This window comes from Dermacentor variabilis, chromosome 5 (assembly GCF_050947875.1).
Source record: "Dermacentor variabilis isolate Ectoservices chromosome 5, ASM5094787v1, whole genome shotgun sequence".
In the NCBI taxonomy this organism is placed as follows: domain Eukaryota; kingdom Metazoa; phylum Arthropoda; class Arachnida; order Ixodida; family Ixodidae; genus Dermacentor; species Dermacentor variabilis.
The window spans coordinates 162716306-162734620 of NC_134572.1; the positions used below are offsets into that span (position 1 = coordinate 162716306).

At 46.1% G+C, this 18315-nt stretch overlaps 1 protein-coding gene across 2 annotated transcripts in view; it reads right to left on the reverse strand.

Moving 5' to 3' along the window:
* The window catches only part of LOC142583301 (cubilin-like), a 267105-nt gene that overhangs the window by 4921 nt on the left and 243869 nt on the right, over positions 1 to 18315 (reverse strand). For both annotated transcript variants that reach the window (XM_075693717.1, XM_075693716.1), the window contains 8 exons: positions 17651 to 18022; positions 12082 to 12296; positions 10976 to 11141; positions 9107 to 9357; positions 8080 to 8233; positions 5703 to 5899; positions 4938 to 5118; positions 3847 to 4097 (listed from right to left, as the gene is read on the reverse strand). In XM_075693717.1, the coding sequence (XP_075549832.1) occupies positions 3847 to 4097; positions 4938 to 5118; positions 5703 to 5899; positions 8080 to 8233; positions 9107 to 9357; positions 10976 to 11141; positions 12082 to 12296; positions 17651 to 18022 (1787 nt within the window). The remainder of the gene's footprint in view (positions 1 to 3846; positions 4098 to 4937; positions 5119 to 5702; positions 5900 to 8079; positions 8234 to 9106; positions 9358 to 10975; positions 11142 to 12081; positions 12297 to 17650; positions 18023 to 18315) is intronic.

The window sequence follows — 18315 nt, forward strand, 5'->3', positions numbered from 1 at the left end:
CCGTTCCTGCACGCACCCACAAGGGAGCATGGTTTAGAGGAGTAAACAGAAAACTGCGAAATCAGACTTTGCTACCGAAGCCTAGTAATTGCTTGGTGGCTCTCAGGTGCTATTCGTCACGCATGCTGACTCGTTTCAAAGACCTGTATTTGTCTCGACGCCACGTGAAACGGGGCAGTGCCACAGCCGTGTGTTCGGCTGGGTTGTTTCAGCCTTGCGTCTTAAGAGGAAGCTCTAGCTCGGGTGTTCCTATCTAAATACATGTAAAAGGGGAATTCGTTTTTCACGGCAACCACTGTACCAAATGTGACGAGGTTTGTTGCATTTAAAAGAAAAACTTTAAATATAGTGACTCTTGGTTTCGAATGTTTTAGTTAGGTCGTCAATTTTTTGTTAAAAATTGGCAAAAATCGAGAATTTTCAAAAAAACGAAACTATCAAGTTTACAACTCTGTAACTTAACAACTAAAAATGATAATACAATTGTGTAAATTGCATCTAATACTACATCTAAAGCGAACAAAATTGATATGTTACATATGAATATAAAAAAAAATTTAGTAATATGGAAATACAGCTTCTGCAGAACCCTTGTAACCAACGTAACAAATTCATTTAAGATGTAAAATGACATATCTAATTTGTCCGCTTTGAATGATCTAATGGATGCCATTTACAGATGCGCGATATCTGTTCTTGATGCATAGCTATGAATATGTAAACTTCGTGCTTCTATTTTTTTCGAACGCTCGATTATTTGAAAATCTATTTAACAAAATTCAGGCCCTAAATCAAAATTCCGCTTCCAACAGTCACTAGATTTTAACTCTCCCTGTCAACAAATGCAACAAATTTTATTAAAATTGGTCCAGGGGTTATCTCAGAAAAACGTTTTTGCGTTTTACATGTATTTGAATAGGCCGCGTCGGAGTTGGGCCCGAGCTAAAGATTCCTCTTAACCTGAAAGGTCAGATTTTTTTTTTTTTGCATTTTTGCAGACGGCACTGAGCCAGACCAGTGACGAACAAGCTCTCATCTAGCAGGAAATCGGAGCGTCGCCACTGTGCCAACGATGATGATTGTTACACAGACATGTTTGCGGATGACCGTGCCATTTATAGAGTTAGAGATAATGAAAGTGACATTTCGTCATTACAGACTGATTTAGACACTATAGACACTTTGACACTACAGGAACAAGGTGCAATACGTGGGAAATGTCACTAAATGTGCAAAAGTGTGTTCACGTCACCTTTTCAAGGAAGCGCGCATTTCAATCATGCACTTATACCTTGAGTAATATGGCATTAAAAAGGTTGACGAATACAAATATTTAGGAATTTTAATGACGTCTGAGTTAAGATGAAACTGGTACATTACGCATATTAAGAATAAGGCAATATGTTCATTGGGATTCCTGCGCTGTAATTTCAGTCAATTCCCGGATAAATTAAAAGAGCAACTGTATTTCACTTAGGTTCGTAGTTTACTTGATTACGGCTGCATCTGTTGGGATTCGTACACGCCTGATCTCACGGAAGAGCTTGATTGAGTACAGAATAGGGCGGCTAGGTTTGTTTTTAATAATTATAGCATAAAAAAAGGTATGACAGAAAGTAACATTAAATTATCGTGACAAGCATTAAATGACCGACGAAAAAATCTCAGGTTGAAATTTTTTCACGCTGTTTATTATTCAAAAACAGGGATTGAGAGAGAAGGATATATTAAGTCGCCCGCTTATACGTCGATGAGACGCGATCATGCACAGAAAGTCCGCGAGTTCCCTTTCAGGTATCCTTTTTTGTTTGTCCGATCTCTAAGAGAATGGAAAGCGTCTAGAAGAAAAACTGTGGAGCGCCATTCGCTCGGAGTTCAGTGGCACAACATTATTCAGCATAATCGGCATTAGACGGTCGACCAGGTTCAACTTGATCACCTGAGCCCTTTCGCTTTGCCGGTCCAAGGCCCGAATACACAAAGCTTTTGCGTTCGTAAGAGCAATTCGACATCGCCCGGCCGCCTTCGCTAATACCATGTTTGGCATACGAGCAGTTATAGCGTAACAACTGTTTGTGAATACGGACACAGATATCTGCACATGAGCGTCGTAGGTGGTGCCCGCATAGAGGCCTTATCTTTAACGTACGCTACTTGAGAGAAACGAAAATAAATCGGACTTATCACACATCATACAAAAAAAAAAAAAGAAACAAGACAGAAATAAATGTCGCATCGTTACGTGTTGACGCCATGGAATAATTGGCTTAGTAAAACAAATGAGGAATGCATATGTAGCCGTTGTATTTCTTTCTAAAACGCTGTTAACCACATAAAATGGAGCAAAGTTTCGGGTGCCAGTCTGGGATAGAATTCAGTTCCTTTTTTCATAAGAACAAATGGGTATTGACCAGTGAGTTCACTGAATTATTGCGGCATCACAAGTGGCTGGCACCAGCCCTCACGAGCAATTCAAGCGTAAGAACATTTCTTGAAGTACGGCTTCATTTCTCGCACGGCCTGCGACATTGCGGCACTTCGCTGCTTTAACAAAGCCGGGTTGCGGCGTAATCATACATACGTTTTTCGTACTGCCATGTCGCTGATCGTCCACGGCAAAATGGAACGTTTCCGGGGCGTGTATCCGCGAGAACTAAAAATTGTCCCTACGACCAAATTCCAGCCAATGCCAATGCTGGACATATTGTTAACAAAGCCGGCAAGCCAATGACAAAGAGCAATTAGGACGAAAATTCTTCGTGAACCTGGCCCTTGGTTTCGTTCTTCTGAACTGAATTTAGAGAATCACGGCGTGAGATGACTAGATTGAATTTCGAAACACTTGTCGTTCGTATGTGCTCACAAAGGTATCGATACAGGCCAGCGGTCGCCAGAATCAGTGAGCGATGCAAACAGTTTCCGTGGCTGCCTGGACTCGATTGCGACACAGGCCCCCGCCCCTTGTCAAATTGTCGATGGCAGGCTTTACTAGATGCGAGTGGGCTGTCGTTTCGAGGTTGTACGCATGTTCAGTATGGTGCTTGTTCACGTACCTCCCGATGTGGCCGATGTAGACGCGTCCACAGTTAAGGCGGGGGGATCCGTTATACGCTATGGTGTACGTGCATGACACGTGCTTTGCGTTCTCTCTCCACGATCAATGAGCGCCGAAACGTCACATGCTTCTTGGACATCACTTACTGCGCTCACCCCCCTTTCTCAATGCTTCTCGTTATAATCAGCTAACTACGGCCGTGGCGAATACCTCAGCAGCAAACGTAGCATCCCAGCCACTGCAGTGGTCAGACTTATCTCGATATTCTTCACTCCCGCGTTGTATGTTAGGCTATTGTATCTTACCGACAGTGACAGTCGAATAAGGTCAAAAACAGACAGCACGTGGCGGGGTAACATAAAAAAAAAGGCCAGGGAAGCGTTGAGGGGGGACTGCGTGCCTTACATTTAAGGTCCCGAAGCTTTTCAAACGACACACATGTTGAGGTCGCATCTTGTGCACGAGACTACCTGATGACGTCTGAATGAAATAAATCAGCTACCTTGCACAAGGGCCAGTCAGGCAATAAACCAGGTAACTTGCGTAGAAACATCCTGCACAAGTTACTTGGTTGACTTTCCTACGTAGCACCCACATATATACGGCAGTGCACAAAATTCCTGATAGTGTCGCCACCGCGCTTCTGGGCCAAATTCAAGATCGGGTAGTTTAATGTCATGCAGTCTGTTTCTGTCAAAAAAATAATAAAAATAAAAGAAGCAGCTTTCCAAAAAAGGCCACGCCAAGTTCGTCCTTTCGTATGCTAGCGGCAATCTCCGCACGTGGCTTACCTGGCCGCAGAGGCGCGTAATCTTGGCGTCGGCGCCGCCCTGGTGTCCGTTGTAGACTTCCAGGTAGTTGGCGTCGCAATTGGCGGCGGTCGAGTTGAAGGCAAATGCCACGAAGCTCAGCTGCAGCGTAGCCCTGGCACGCCCCGTCACAAACCAAGTGCACGTACGGCGCTCGGCGAAAGTCCTGGGGTAGCCTGGGCTAGACAAGGCGCCCTCGCTTGCCGTGACGTTGCCGCCGCAACTTGCTGGGGCTACGACACAGTGGGGGGGGGGGGGGGGGGGGGAGCAGGAAAATGAATTGTTAAAGGGGGAGAGAATGGGGGATGGTAGGAGGGAAGCCTTGAAAACTCGGAGTTTATTTATTGTACCCTCAAGGCATAGAAGCATATAGAGGGGAGGGGTCAATCATTCAATATGAATACAGTTATTTGGACATACACAATTGAAAAGTTCCCTCGCATTTTCAAGTAGCACTGGTGAATTGTGCGGAAACAGAAAAAGACATGGACGAGAAAAAGGAAACAACAATCGCATTGTGAATTCGCACTTTTCTTTGCGCATGCTTTCCTTTTTTTTGTGGTCATGTTCCTGTGGCCATGACGTCAATATGACGTCACGAATTTTATTATGTATGCTTATACTTGGGGCCCCGAAACTCACTAGGTCGAGTCGTATACTGCTTTAATGCGGAATGCAGTGCTGCTGTTTAAACATAAACATTTAATTAGCGCTAAGTAGACGCATTCAAATTCAATGACGTCACATTAGATACGCGGGAACATTAAGAACACAGTACCACTGGTTCTTCCTTTTTTTCGGACCCTTCTGTCTCTACCCGCGATTCCATTGTAGGCTTAGCAGAGTCCTATATCGGGCGAGTTATAGGTTTACGAGGTACTGTGGCGCAAGGTGAAAAAAGATAAAAGGAAAAATAAAACACGCGGAAGATTTGGTTACTTCCATGTGCGTGTATATTTTTTATTGCCTTGCACCACAGAACCGCGACAATGCATTGTATGCCTTTTGAATTTGTTTTGTACGCCCGGCTGATTGCGATACACTCTAGCAGCTATGCTGACATGGCACAATACCTCCTTCCGGGCTGCTGTAGTAAATGATCAAGAAGCGAACCGCCCAACCGCCCATAGCGTAGGAGGCTGCGGTGTTTTTGACGATGACGCTGAGGCGGTTTCCAGTGGAGAACACCGGGCCAGGGTTTACGTCACCGCACGCGTGAGCTAGGACCCTCGAAGAGGCGCCACCGTCGCGAACCTGCAGCGCACATGAACAAAATGGGAGCACAATGAACACTAAATACGGATACTCGCGACATTACTTTGGCATTTTCTTTTTGGGACGCGTAAATTTCGTGCACCAACTGCAGTGTAGGTGACCGCATCATCCTTTTTTAAATACAATATACAAGAACTACAACCGTACTTCTTAATAAAATCAAGTCAATAACAAGATGAAATGATAAAAGGAATTAGACCTCAATAACTGCATTTGTTGGTATCTCCTTGTGCGTCTTTCAATTTTTATGCTTGTGTCGGTCTTGAAATCCTACTTGTATTGGTGGTATCGTCAATGCGGGGAACGCGTGCACCTGCTTCACTGTCATGCCTTTTTTGTTGTTGTCCGTCCTTGTATTTCGTGTTTCAATTGATCACCGATTGCATGCGTGCGCAGCCGTATTGCGGCATTGCCCTAATCCATTCAATTAACCTCTTGCTATCGACCTTTACATATTCTGATACTTGTTCATGGAGACGCCGGTGACAAAACAGTTAAAAAAAAAACCCGTTCCAGCTATACGGAAGTAATTTATTAATTTAAATGAAGCCGGGCCACAGTACCTGCATGAAGATGTTGGGGCAGGAACCGTTCACAGGGTTGCCCACGTTGAAGTGAAGGAAATAGAGCGCGAGAGCCGATGTCGCTGTGACGTTGACAGGCGCGATTGTCAGCAACAACGGATGATCTACGGTTGTCCAGCTCGGGTAGTCGACGTTGTGTACGACGCCACTTGGTTGGCTGTACGTCAGGTTGGCGCCTGCGGATACGATAACATCACAGTTGGTCGGTGCTTTATCTAGGTGTCGCGTCAGTCGATCAGTTCAGGTATGCGTCACGGCACGTTCGTTTCTGTAGCTGCTGGAATTCTTCAGACGAGCGTAAGGTTCAAGAACCAGCCAGGGACGCGCGTGCGTATATGAACATTTACTGGGCGTTTTTCGTTGTTCAATACTTTCATTATTTTGGCAATATACAGAAGATACGGGCGGTATAAGAACATACTTAAGTACATCTAATTCAGTGACGTGAATATTTTGTATACCTATAAGCAATGTAATATGTTGGTCAAGAAATTGATGCCACTATACTCGCAAGCACTATCCACCTCGTCACGAAACTCAGCATCAACTACAATCCCAAGAAGCCAGCAGACAAGAAGTAAGGAAGACATATGAGAAATATACAGTTTGTTCGTTGGACTGTATAACTACTGAAATATTGACGTTAGATTTCGAATGCTTCATATATTCTTTAAAACAAATGTTTCCCCATTAGGCTTAGAAAACGCGAGAGTTCGCTAAAGCGGGGCTATTTGTTTAAAACTTGCAATGAATGGTTGCGTACGCGGGTTCGCACATGTATTTTGCAAAACAGGGAGGCCCTAACGTGTTTCCGGCTTCAGCGATCGCTTCCGGTGCGTGAAGCCAGCAAAAGCATAGGCTTCGAGACCGGTTTCTGTTGCTCGGAAAAAGCCGTCGCTGGAACGTGGATTTGCACACCATCTATTCTGGACACTGTCCATAACCGCAATGTTGTCGTATTCTGCAGTAGTGGCTTTCCAGCCAATCAGGGAAGCCGTGGGTGGCCTGGAGGCCAATGAGAGCACAGAAGATGGCAAATTCAATAATACATATGGCGGAATTCGACAATGTCTATAGGATAGCTCTCCCCTTTTGCTATCTCAGGCATGGGGAAGGGGGGGGGGGGCTAAGGGAGTAAGTAGCGAAGGGGATTTTCTTGTCGCTTAACGTGTCACCTTGATGCATTCCTTGGTGCAGTAGCACGTGCTGTGGATCGCGTTTTTTGCGCAATAATGCGTTAGAGCGAATACAATCCAAAGCCAGAAGGAATCTTCTCGGACGGTACAACCGGTTCGATAACGCAAGAAATAATCATAGGGTTGACTTCTCTTGGTGAACGCCCTACAAGTTATAAGTAAACTATTTTATATATGACTTGGAACAAACAAACTGGAATGGTGGCATCGTAGTACCTTGCGCCCTCATCATAACACATCTGCTCGCAGGCACCGTGTTTTCAGGATTAAGAAGTGTTTGACCAGGGCAGACTTCCTTACACGCGCGATATTTCCGAAGTTTACTTTGAACGGGACATTGTTACCGGTGGAAATTGTGAGCAGAAACTCCGCTGACTTGTTTTCTACTGCTTTATGCCGTAGGAAGTCATGCCTGCTAGCCCACAGGGATATTGAAGAATACACTATAATCAATGGAATTATGACATTCGTGGACTAGCTCTTTCTGACAGTAATTTAGGTCTGCCTTCGTCCTGCAAAAATTTCCCAGGTGTACTTACCTATCGTCTAAAAGACGCGAAGGCGAAAGCCTTGTATAGCCTACTGTAATTCCCCTTAATTCCCCTTAATCCTCCTTTATCAACCATAATTAACTTTAATCCTCTTTCATCGACCCTAAACGACCTTAATCTAGCCTAATAACCTTAATCTTCTTTAATACATTTTAATCCACCCTAATTCACCTAATGCACCGTAATACACAATTATCCTCCTTTAACCACCTTAATCCACTGTCATGCAATCACTCATCAACCGTTCATTAGCTTTTCTAATCATTAAGAATCGCTGCTGCACGACATGACATGCTTTGGTTCGTTTTCGGCCTTCTTTGGGTCACGTGATATTTTCTGTACTTCACAACGCAACCTTGAAACAGAGACCTAAGGCTTTCACCTTAAATATATTGTAGGGCTAGTTTAGCGCTCGCAGTATCCACTTCTCGTTCAGGCTAAATTTTTGTTTATTTCGCGCACTTCAGTAAACCAGAAGATCATAACTAGCTCCTAAAGGGAAATGTCGGGTCTGGAATCTGTCGCCGAAATCGCAGGCGCCTTTCCATTCTGTGCCGCGTTACTAAGTGACCCATGGACGAAGACAGCGGTGGGAGAGGGACGACTCACCCCTCATGGTACCGTATTCCAGCTTGAGCTTGGCCTGGCCGCCTCGGCGACCAGTGTCGAGTAGCAGTTGTACGCGGCTGGCGGAGGCGTGAGGCTTCAGCCACTCCTGGGGCACGCTGTGGCCGCACAAGCGGACGGGCGGCTGCTGCAAGTACTGCACAAGGGACGCGCCATTTAGAGCGCGCCCGAAAGAGCGAGAAGAGAAGAGCAGAACGGAATTAAGGGGGGCGCAGGGGGAGCGAACCAAGATAACGAACAGATTTAGCCGGACCGGGTAGGCCCGGCTAAGTCATTGAAGGGATGCCGATGACGTAGACCGCAACAGCACGACTCCTAGCGACATCCTGTGGCGGTTCGGTAAACGACTACATGTTAAGAAACATGTTTTCGTTGAGTGATAGCTGTCGCCAGAATAAAAAAAAAAAGCCCGACAGAACCAATCTTATAATGAATGCTGACGTTAATAGAATTAGCATTGAAGCAATCTGCCGACGCACCGTATTCGCCACTGCAGATACGCATCATGTATGAGGAGTCATACAGCCAGGTTCCTCACTCGCCGAGGAGCACGGCCACCAGGGCGTTGGTTATTCATGTTGACTACATTGTAGGTCTAGAGATTTGTCGAGAACATGCGCGATCCGTGTGTTCCGTACTGTAATGGGACATCTAGTTTATCGAAACATTTTGTTCTGACAGCACGAACACATGAACGGGCAGCACCACTATCTATCTATCTATCTATCTATCTATCTATCTATCTATCTATCTATCTATCTATCTATCTATCTATCTATCTATCTATCTATCTATCTATCTATCTATCTATCTATCTATCTATCTATCTATCTATCTATCTATCTATCTATCTATCTATCTATCTATCTATCTATCTATCTATCTATCTATCTATCTATCTATCTATCTATCTATCTATCTATCTATCTATCTATCTATCAAATTTTGTCAAATTCAAGCAAGTCGAGCGCGCAAAATTAGTTTTTTTTATTCTTTACATTATACTCGCCTTCTGCGTGGTTATCAGAGCCAAGTACGCGCCGTCCTCGCATGGCAAGCGCATTTCTTTCAGCCGAATGGTGACGTCACGGAAGGCGTCGTCGCTGTCGAACGTCTGCACGACCCCGCTGGCGACAACCGGTTCCTGTGCTCGAAGCACCCAAAGGCAGCGGACGTTAGCCGGCGCCGCGTTGGGGAATCCCGGACTCTGCAGCGTCTGCCACGAGTCGCCGCTCACGTTGACGCTGCCACCGCACAGCGCTGCAAACGGGGGACCATTGTGCCACGGAACGATATGCACATGCAGGCGATGCAAGGCGCGAGAGGGAAGCAGGACGCTTTCGCAACGCTCAGTGCACCTTCCAATACCCTTTCCCAGTGCATTGCGACATTCCACTGCTTTCAAATACTGTTTCTGTAAAATATATGTATCTTGTCAATGTAGATGTAACATAAATGCACATTTAGACATGCAATAGCAAATTTTTTCTTAGTATGTATTCGTGCGTCTGAGGTCAGACTTCACAAAGTTATCGCACGTGCTTGCTTGCTTTAAGTCTGAATAAATGTAATTCACTGTTTTATTGTAAAACCCTGTCACTTAGCTGCATATCTATGTCTACTGAAACGCTGCCGATCGTGTGTCAGGCATTTTTGTCTGTCCTTCGCGCTGAAGTGCAAATACGCGCACTTGAATAAAACATTATCTAATATCATTATTACAATCATCTTTATTTATTAGTATATAGTGAAGGAAACCATGCTTTGTCACATTCATTCTTATATATTGACGCGTGTACTCTATGCAGACGACAACGACGATGGGGGGGGGGGGCATTAACGGACTCCGTCCGTGAGATTTCGCGAGGACGAAGACGTCTCTCTGTTCTGTTTGTTTTTGAACAGGTTGTCCTGCTGTTCTTGAAGAACGTCTCCTTGTCTTCTATCCGCTTTGTACCACGACAATATTGACGTTGCGTCTTTTCAAGAAGTACAAGAAAATCTAGAAAAAGATTAAGCTCCAATCCATGCTGTGAAGGTGGTTGGCCAGCGAAGCTGTGGTATCACGTTGTCTTATAAATCAAAATGACCTTGCCTTGAACGATTAGAGCCCGACTGGAGCCCACTGGGTCCTGCCGAGCCTGAGCACGACGTCGCTGTGCTTATTGACGTTACTGTTACTGTCGCCGCTCATCGTCTTCACGCTGCACTTCAGGAGTCCGAACTTGCGTGACCTTCCCATACTATAGCGCTATCACAACACAAGTGAAACTCGTTGCTAGGCGGGCTTTTCTTTTGCATATAGAAGTGCAGTGGCGTCACTCCCTGCTTCGTATGCTATGGTTGCTGCTCCCCCGGCAACTGTAGCTTATGCAATCGTGAAACCGGGAGACACATGCAGTTGCCGGGGGAGCGGCAACCGTAGCTTATGCAATCGTAATCTTTACCGGGAAACGCATGCGGCGATGGCTACGTGCTTCGCATTGTTCAAACACACCAGATCATCTATCATGCGGTTTTGACACTCGTTTTGTGCTTCTTTATTGAAACGCAAACTGCGGGTGTGTTTTGCACGCGTAATTCCAATGAAGATAGGCATTTGTCGCTTAAATGGGTGGAATGGTTTTCTGTCAACTGTTGTGTCAACGGAGACGAAGAAATCCCGGGATCTGACTCATATACAGCTTCGCGGTAAAATATGCCGTTCTGATTTTACTCTATGCAGTAGGCCTGCCCTTTGAAGGTGAGGCTGCGGCTGTACATATAATAGCGTATACCGAGGCACTACAGCCACGTTTCTCATATTGACCCAGTGACATTGAATAATAATCGTTTTAATAATCGTTTTAGGTGTGTGTGTGGGGGCGGGGTCACTCACGTGGTAGTTCTTTGAAGGCCGCGGCAAAACCAGGTCCTTCTCCCTTGGCCTTGGTGACAAAATGTACGAGAAGCGTGTTGCCGGCCGAGCGCAACGGTGCCTCCGGAGGTCGCTGACCACACAGACGAATCAGGGGCTCCTGGTGCTCGTCGAGAGAGTCCCACACCTGCGCCAATGTGGCATTCACCACCTATTAACCCTTTTCAGTGTTCACTGACGTATCGGTACGTTTCCGCGTTTCTGTGCCACCACGTCACTGACGTACCCGCACATTCTCCATTCCTTGCGTTTAGCCATATCGAAAGTGAGGGCCGTCGTGACGCTTAGGTCATAAGCCCCGCCTTCCTTTTCTTGTCTGCTTTCGGCTTCTTTTCTGACTGTGCCACGCACGATTTCCTTTTCTATTTTTTTTTATTTCCCGTCGGGTCGACTACAGCGCACAAGGGGATTGCTTCGAACCACTTCACTTGCCTTCATATATAACCCCCAACGGTAGCTCAATGGTCATGACGTTGCGCTGCTGAGCACGACGTCGCGAGCTCGATCCCTGCCGTGGCGGGCGCATTCTCACGGGGGCATGATGTAAAAAAAAAAAAAGATACTCGTGCTCCGTGCACCGAGGGGACCTGTTGCGTACTTGTTGCGAGTGCAAGCTGCACCCCAGTTTGTGGAGATCCACATGCAGGAGGCGCCACGACAACGTAGGCGAGTCGACTGCTATTAAGACACAGAGCAGGCGGCGACCTTTCCATGCTAATATTAAACAGAGTGGGCAGCCAAAAAAAAAAGAAGGCAAAACAAGACCTTTACACAGCGACTCACCAAGACAAGAAGACCTTTACACAGATCGTCACTTTCCGCCTCTGAATAGTAATCATGAGGGGAGAACTTTTGAAAGCCAACCACGTCTTTCGGTGGATGTTTGTTTTGGTAACGTCCGCCTTAATTCTGGTAAATATCAAAGATAAAAAATTTTAAGAGAATTAAAAGTATTAGAAGAATGCAGCAAGAACATGCCGCGGCCATCCTCAAGAGGCAGCCAGGCCATCCGAAATGGTGGTGGAAATCCGTTCCACAGTTGTTTGCCGCTTCAGGTAGAACCGTACCTCCAGCAAGTCGGCGCTGGCGGCGTTGCAGGGCAGCGTTCCGCTTCCCAGGTTGAGAGCCGTGACGTTCAGTTCGAGGCCGTAACCCGAGCGGGAGACGAGCGTCCAGAGGCAGTTGAGCGGGCCGCCCGGGTAACTGCCCGAGCTGCCTCGGCTGGGAGGGGCCAGCGCGCCGGACTCCTGGCGGAGGGTGCCGCCACAGCCCTGCTTCTCCCCTGCGCACATGAGATAAAACGAGGCAGCAGAGGGATTTCCTGTGACTAAACAAAAATGTCGACCACTGTTAACCCCTTCGAGCCTCACATGTGTCTACCTGCGGACCGCTGCTTTGTCTGGAGACAGAAGAGAACGATTCAAGCTGGGCCGAAATGAGACTTGAGGTTCGGTTAGATTACGTAGAAGAAATAGATAAACATAGGTGAGGTTTGAGCTGTGTACTAACGCTTTCGCAAGATCAGCCATCTTGGTAAAGGAGGCTCAGCACTAGACAAGACGTTATGCGGGAACGTTTGCGCATTCCTGACGCTGATGCATTCTTCTTCTTCGTTGTCGTTTAACAAAAGTTAATTATCGTAGTGAGCCGAGGCAGACAGCTCATGAAGACGACACTCCTGCTCCTGCGGTTAATGGCTGCTATTGGTGCAATTCTGATTGCTTTATGAAGTTCTCCTTGCGTGAATGAAAGCGTGAATGCAACACTAAGATTTCCACTACACGTTCGGTAATTGTACATAGCGCTCTCTAAAGCTGAGATGAATAAAAAATCGCTGACACTTTAGGCTGCGCCGGTGGAAGTGTACCACATATACTGGCCGGCTCAGTTCTATGTAAGTTCCTATCAATAGAACTCGTTGAAATTGGAGGGTTAATGTGATACACAAACGAAAAGTTATCGCGATGCAATTGCACAATAAACTATATCCTAATTCGATGTTTTCGGAGTAGTAAGATTATTTCTATCACTCAAGATCAGAAAAAGAAACTAAATACCAATTCCAATGGATAGTTGAAGGGACCAACAAACAATGTTGCAGCAACCCGTTTTTTTACTTTCTTTTTTTTTTCGATCTGAAAGATGTCTACCTGCAGCAGTTGATTCGAGAAGGGTCTGGAATCTTTTTAACGTAATTTCGAGATGGACTAAATTTTCGGATCACTGTGTGCAGACGTTAGCAACAGCGACAACCGATATCGATGGCGACAGCACGGGCAACGAAATAAGCACGCAAAACACATGAAGTTTCGGTGACAGAATAGCTGTTTTATGAAACGTTGCGGTTGCGGCCTAAGAAAAAGCCGGAAAATTTTTCTGATAATGTAGACATGCCACGGACGTTTTTCTACTTAACGAAAATTCCCTGCTAGCGAAAGAATGGGTCGTATGTGCGAACCAATGGACGACCGCGAATCTGTGGGACGTCAGCACAGAGGCGGGGCCCCGCCAGCTCCTCGTGCGAAAGGGGGACTCATGTCAGCCCGTGGCTCGTCGCCGCCGGCGATGAGGCAATCATGGGTTATAATTTATGAGCTCTTTCCTGTAAAAAAATTATTGTAGTTGGAATTAAACGATTTGTGAACTATTTGTTTCGTGGAAAGCGATCCCCTTTGGGCGTTTGAGGCGAAGGCGTGCGCGTCGTGGTGATATTCTTCAGGCTTGGAATGAACTTGATCAAGCTCTGAGCAACGCCAAGCGGCGGTACTTTGATATTTCTTTGCCTAACGAATTGACACACAATGAGCCAGACAAAGTTAGGAAATTATTGCGTTAAAACTAACAAAAGCATTTGATAATATCATGCATAACGGCATCTTCGTTTCTGATCCGCATAACATAGTCGATGGTTTGAATATGTCTTTTCATGTTTTTTTTTTCAATTCGTACGCGTATGCACGTTGTAGTGTTACTTCTGAGAGTGTACGTGAGATTGCGTACTATAACGTGCAAGTATTCCAATCTGTATTTATTCCAATCTCCTGACGTCAAATTAACGTAACCGCCGACGCAAGCATGGGGCGGTGACCCGCAGCGTTGCCTGAACAGCGCGATCAAACGCTTTCCTCGTTTTTCGGAGGTCACTTTTGTTTGCTTTCAAAACAAACAACATTGCCTGCCTTGGGCGGTTTTCCTTGTCTAATTGGCTGACAAGAGCCAAGGAGCAAGCTCAAGTGGAGAGGGTTTCGATGGGTCCGAGCACGCACTGAAAGTCGATAACCGGATGAAGAGGGTGGAGCCGACGTCTGCGATTGGTCCGCTTTCCCTTACTTATCTTGCGGTGGCAGGTCGAAAATCGTGGCGGCGTGCAATGGAAGGTTAAGAATGCCGCTAAAACGGATCCCCACCAAAGCGATGTCGCATACGTGCGGAAAGGGCTCGATAACGTTGTACTGCCACGCAGAAAGTTTTGTTATACGCAAATAAATCCATGCTCTCCGGCAGGTGCGAATAGCCAGTACCTGGGCGATCGGCGGCAGCCACCTTCTATTCCTTTCAGAATGGGGCAGTCTCCAGCTATTCAGAAAAATAAATCCAGTTTTGTACGGTATATTAATTAATGCATCTTTAACGCGCGCACGTCTCTTTGACGTGGTGAGTTTTGGCGGTTTTGTGACGTCGAGTGACAGACAGGTGAAGTGGGTGCCACCTGAAACCTTTGAGCAATCGCAGAGGGCTAATGGTGAGAACGCGTCGAATAAGCAATAATTAGTCTTTTGTTCGGTCGAATCGCGCGTAATCGGCGTGTACACGTCATATCAGACTGGGAGCTATCGCGGTTTTCGTGACGTCGCCTGACAGACATGCGAAGTTGGTCTGGTAGAAAAAAGTTTCTGACCAATGGAGGAGGCCTGACTGCATAATTGGAGTGGTAAAGTTTGGAATAGCTTTACGTCATAGTGCCTACTGTATCGTTACCAGGCGTTTTTGTTTATGCTTCTTAACCTGAAACTGAAGGCGCCACCTAGACCGGATAACATATATACCTAACATGTTTCTGCACCACTATGTTGGAATGCTGTGGAAGTTTTCAGCTGTTATCTCCTGCGTGCCGATTTCCTCAGCTTGCCTGCCTAATGATTGGCGCAGTGCCCGTGTTCAGGAAAGGCGACAACTTGCTGCTTAAATATTATCGCCCAATTTTATTAACGTCTGCGCTTTCTGAAATCTTGGAAAATAGTGTTGCTAACTATTCCTTAGTGATAGCTGCTTTCAAGCTTCACTGCTGCAATACTTTAGGAAGGAATATTCAACTATAAAGCAAATAACTTCATTCGTTCAGTTTCGCCGAAGTTCTCTAGAAGTCCGGTGAAGTTGATTTTATCCTCTTGGATTTTGCTAAAACGTTTGATCTCGTTCCGCATACTAAACTAATTTTTAAGCTTGAATGTAGTGGTCTGGTCTCTTTCGTAATTAACTAGATAAGTGCTTACCTTATTGGCAGAAGCCGGTGTCTGTGTATGAATCGCTACTTCTCTTCGTCACTGCCTAGTTTTTCCGGCGTTCCCCAAGGCAGTGTCCTTGGACCCCTCCTCCTTTAAATAGATTACATTCTTAACTAAATCGCGGAAGCTGTGCAAATTAGACTTCTTGTGGATGATTGTGTTTTGTTAACAACGATAACATTCGGGATGATTAACTTCTACTTAATTCCGATCTTAATAATATTTCTGACAGGTGTACTAATTGGGACATGAAACTAAATGCCCAAAAAATCTGTCTTCATGAGAATAACTAACAATCATTAACAGGTTATCATACCTAGATGTACAACTATTCCACTGAGCCCCTTAATAATGTAAGTACACTTGGTGTCACAGCTAACTAACAACTTAACCTGAAATCCGACATTTCTAACGCAGGTGCATTATCATTTCACAAACGCTAATTTCTACAACATACATTAAAACGCGCACCTTGCTCAGTTAAGCTTTCAGCTTACACCGATGATTATTACAGCCACACTAGAGTATCCATGCACAGTTATGTATTCGTTCAGTAAGGCTGAAATGCCTGCCTTGGAGACGATACAACGGAAAGCTGTCCGATTCACCTTCTCGATGTTCCGCACTACTTGCTCTCCTACTTCCTGAATGAATGATCACGGCATACCAACACTTCAAGCTGGGCGCAAGTCTCCGCAGCTAAACTTTCTTTCTCTGTTGAAATATTACCAGCCGTAATGAGTTCCGTTTCATATCTGAACCTCTTAACAACGCCACTAACAAGACATCTTTCATGCATGTTCATTAACTTTTTTCCGCGCTAAAGAACTAGCACAAAGCATTCCTTCTTCCCTAGAAGAGTAACCGACTGGAACCAGCTGCCGCCAATGTGGCTAAACAACACTGAGAGATTTTATAATTTGATGTCGCGATTCTGCTACTTTGTGTACTAAACATTTGTCTTGCTTTATTTTGTTGTACTGTTATCCCCCCCTCCCCTCCCTCTTTTGATAGACCTGCGATAACTTGCCGTCATGATATTGTACGCTAAATATTTGTCTCGGTGTATTTCGTTCTACGTACGGGGCAGAAACCTGGAGGCTTACGAAAAGGGTCGTACTTAAATTGAGGACGACGCAACGAGCTATGGAAAGAAGAATGATAGGTGTAACGTTAAGGGATAAGAAAAGAGCAGATTGGGTGAGGGAACAAACGCTAATTAATGACATCTTAGTTGAAATCAAGAAAAAGAAATGGGCATGGGCAGGACATGTAATGAGGAGGGAGATATCCGATGGTAATTAAGAGTTACATACTGGATTCCAAGGGAAGGGAAGCGTTGCAGGGGACGGCAGACAGTTAGGTGGGCGGTTGAGATTAAGAAGTTTGCAGGGACGGCATGGCCACAATTAGTACATGACCGGGGTAGTTGGAGAAGTATGGGAGAGACCTCTGCCCTGCAGTGGGCGTAACCAGGGTGCTGCTGATGATGATTTTGTCCTATCGCACTAGACCTTCCCCTACTGTTTTGATAGACATGTGATAACTTGTCACCTTTTTTGCGTGGAAAATACTTCTACTTGATGTATGTCACCATGTGCTTGTTTTGTTGATTTCACTGTGACACGAAGGTGCATCGTCACTGAAAGACTCTGCTTTCTTGCAGTGCCACTTTTCAATAGACATGTTTGCAGATTGCAAATACAAAGAACAGAAAATATTAAAAAAAGAAACATTGTCATGAATTTACAGATAAGCATTTGAAACAAACTGAGACCTGCACATTTATTTAGAATCGGACTCGATTTTAATGGGTCTAATGGCAATGTGTCTGCTCAGAAAGTCGCGCCGCGTCATTCTTGCGCGAGTTTAAATACTCATTTAAAATATAACTCCTCATTTAAGGGGTGGAAGTATGTTTTCTCTCTGTCAGTTCGAGTCCCAATCTTTCTTTCGGCACTATAATCTGGAAACACATTCCATACGATTGTCGGTCTGATTACGTACGTGCACTTCTAGATGTGCGCCAGTACCCACTCCACCCCCCCCCCCCCCCCGCCCCTCTATTTTTTTTTTTGCACACGTGGTGAGTGCAAAATGCCGCACCCGAACGAAGCAATGCGCCACTGACCGAGCGTGGTGCGGTAGGAGGCCCTGAATCCGGTCCCGACCAGGTACATGGGGTTGACCGCCAGCACGACGGTCATTGCACGCCCGGTGCTCTTGAAGAGGTCCGGTCCTCCGTGGCGGCCGCAGAAGACGGCGACGCGCGGGTCCGCGTCGCTGTCGCCGTCCGTCACGAGCACCCGACTGGCCACGAATTCGTCGGCGCAGTCGGCGTGCGTGGCGTGCTGGTCGGGCCCCAGCTGCAGCCGGAGCTCGACCACTCGGCCCTCGGGCGCGTAGATGTGCCACGTGCACCGGGTAGAGCCGCTCTCGCTGTTCACCATCGTCGGCAGGAGGCTGAACGAGCCGCTCTCCGCGGTCAGGTTTCCGCCGCAGTCTGGGCAGGGGGGACAGAGCGAAACGGTGACTCGATCGATTCCTGCGTTGCTGATCGCAACAGAGCACGCGCGCGGTTAAAAAAAAAAAATAAGCGTCCGACTGAGTCTGAAATATGCGATGCTTCCTACATGTATTTAAGTAGTTGTCCAGTCTTCGAGTTTTTCGTTCGCCACGATGTCACCAGCTAACTCGCACGCGACTCGTTGCTTATTCCAGCCCAGTCACTGCGAACGCCATTTTGAAAGCCGTAAGGCTATGCTAACTTCTTGAGCGCGCTCGCCAGCCTGCAAT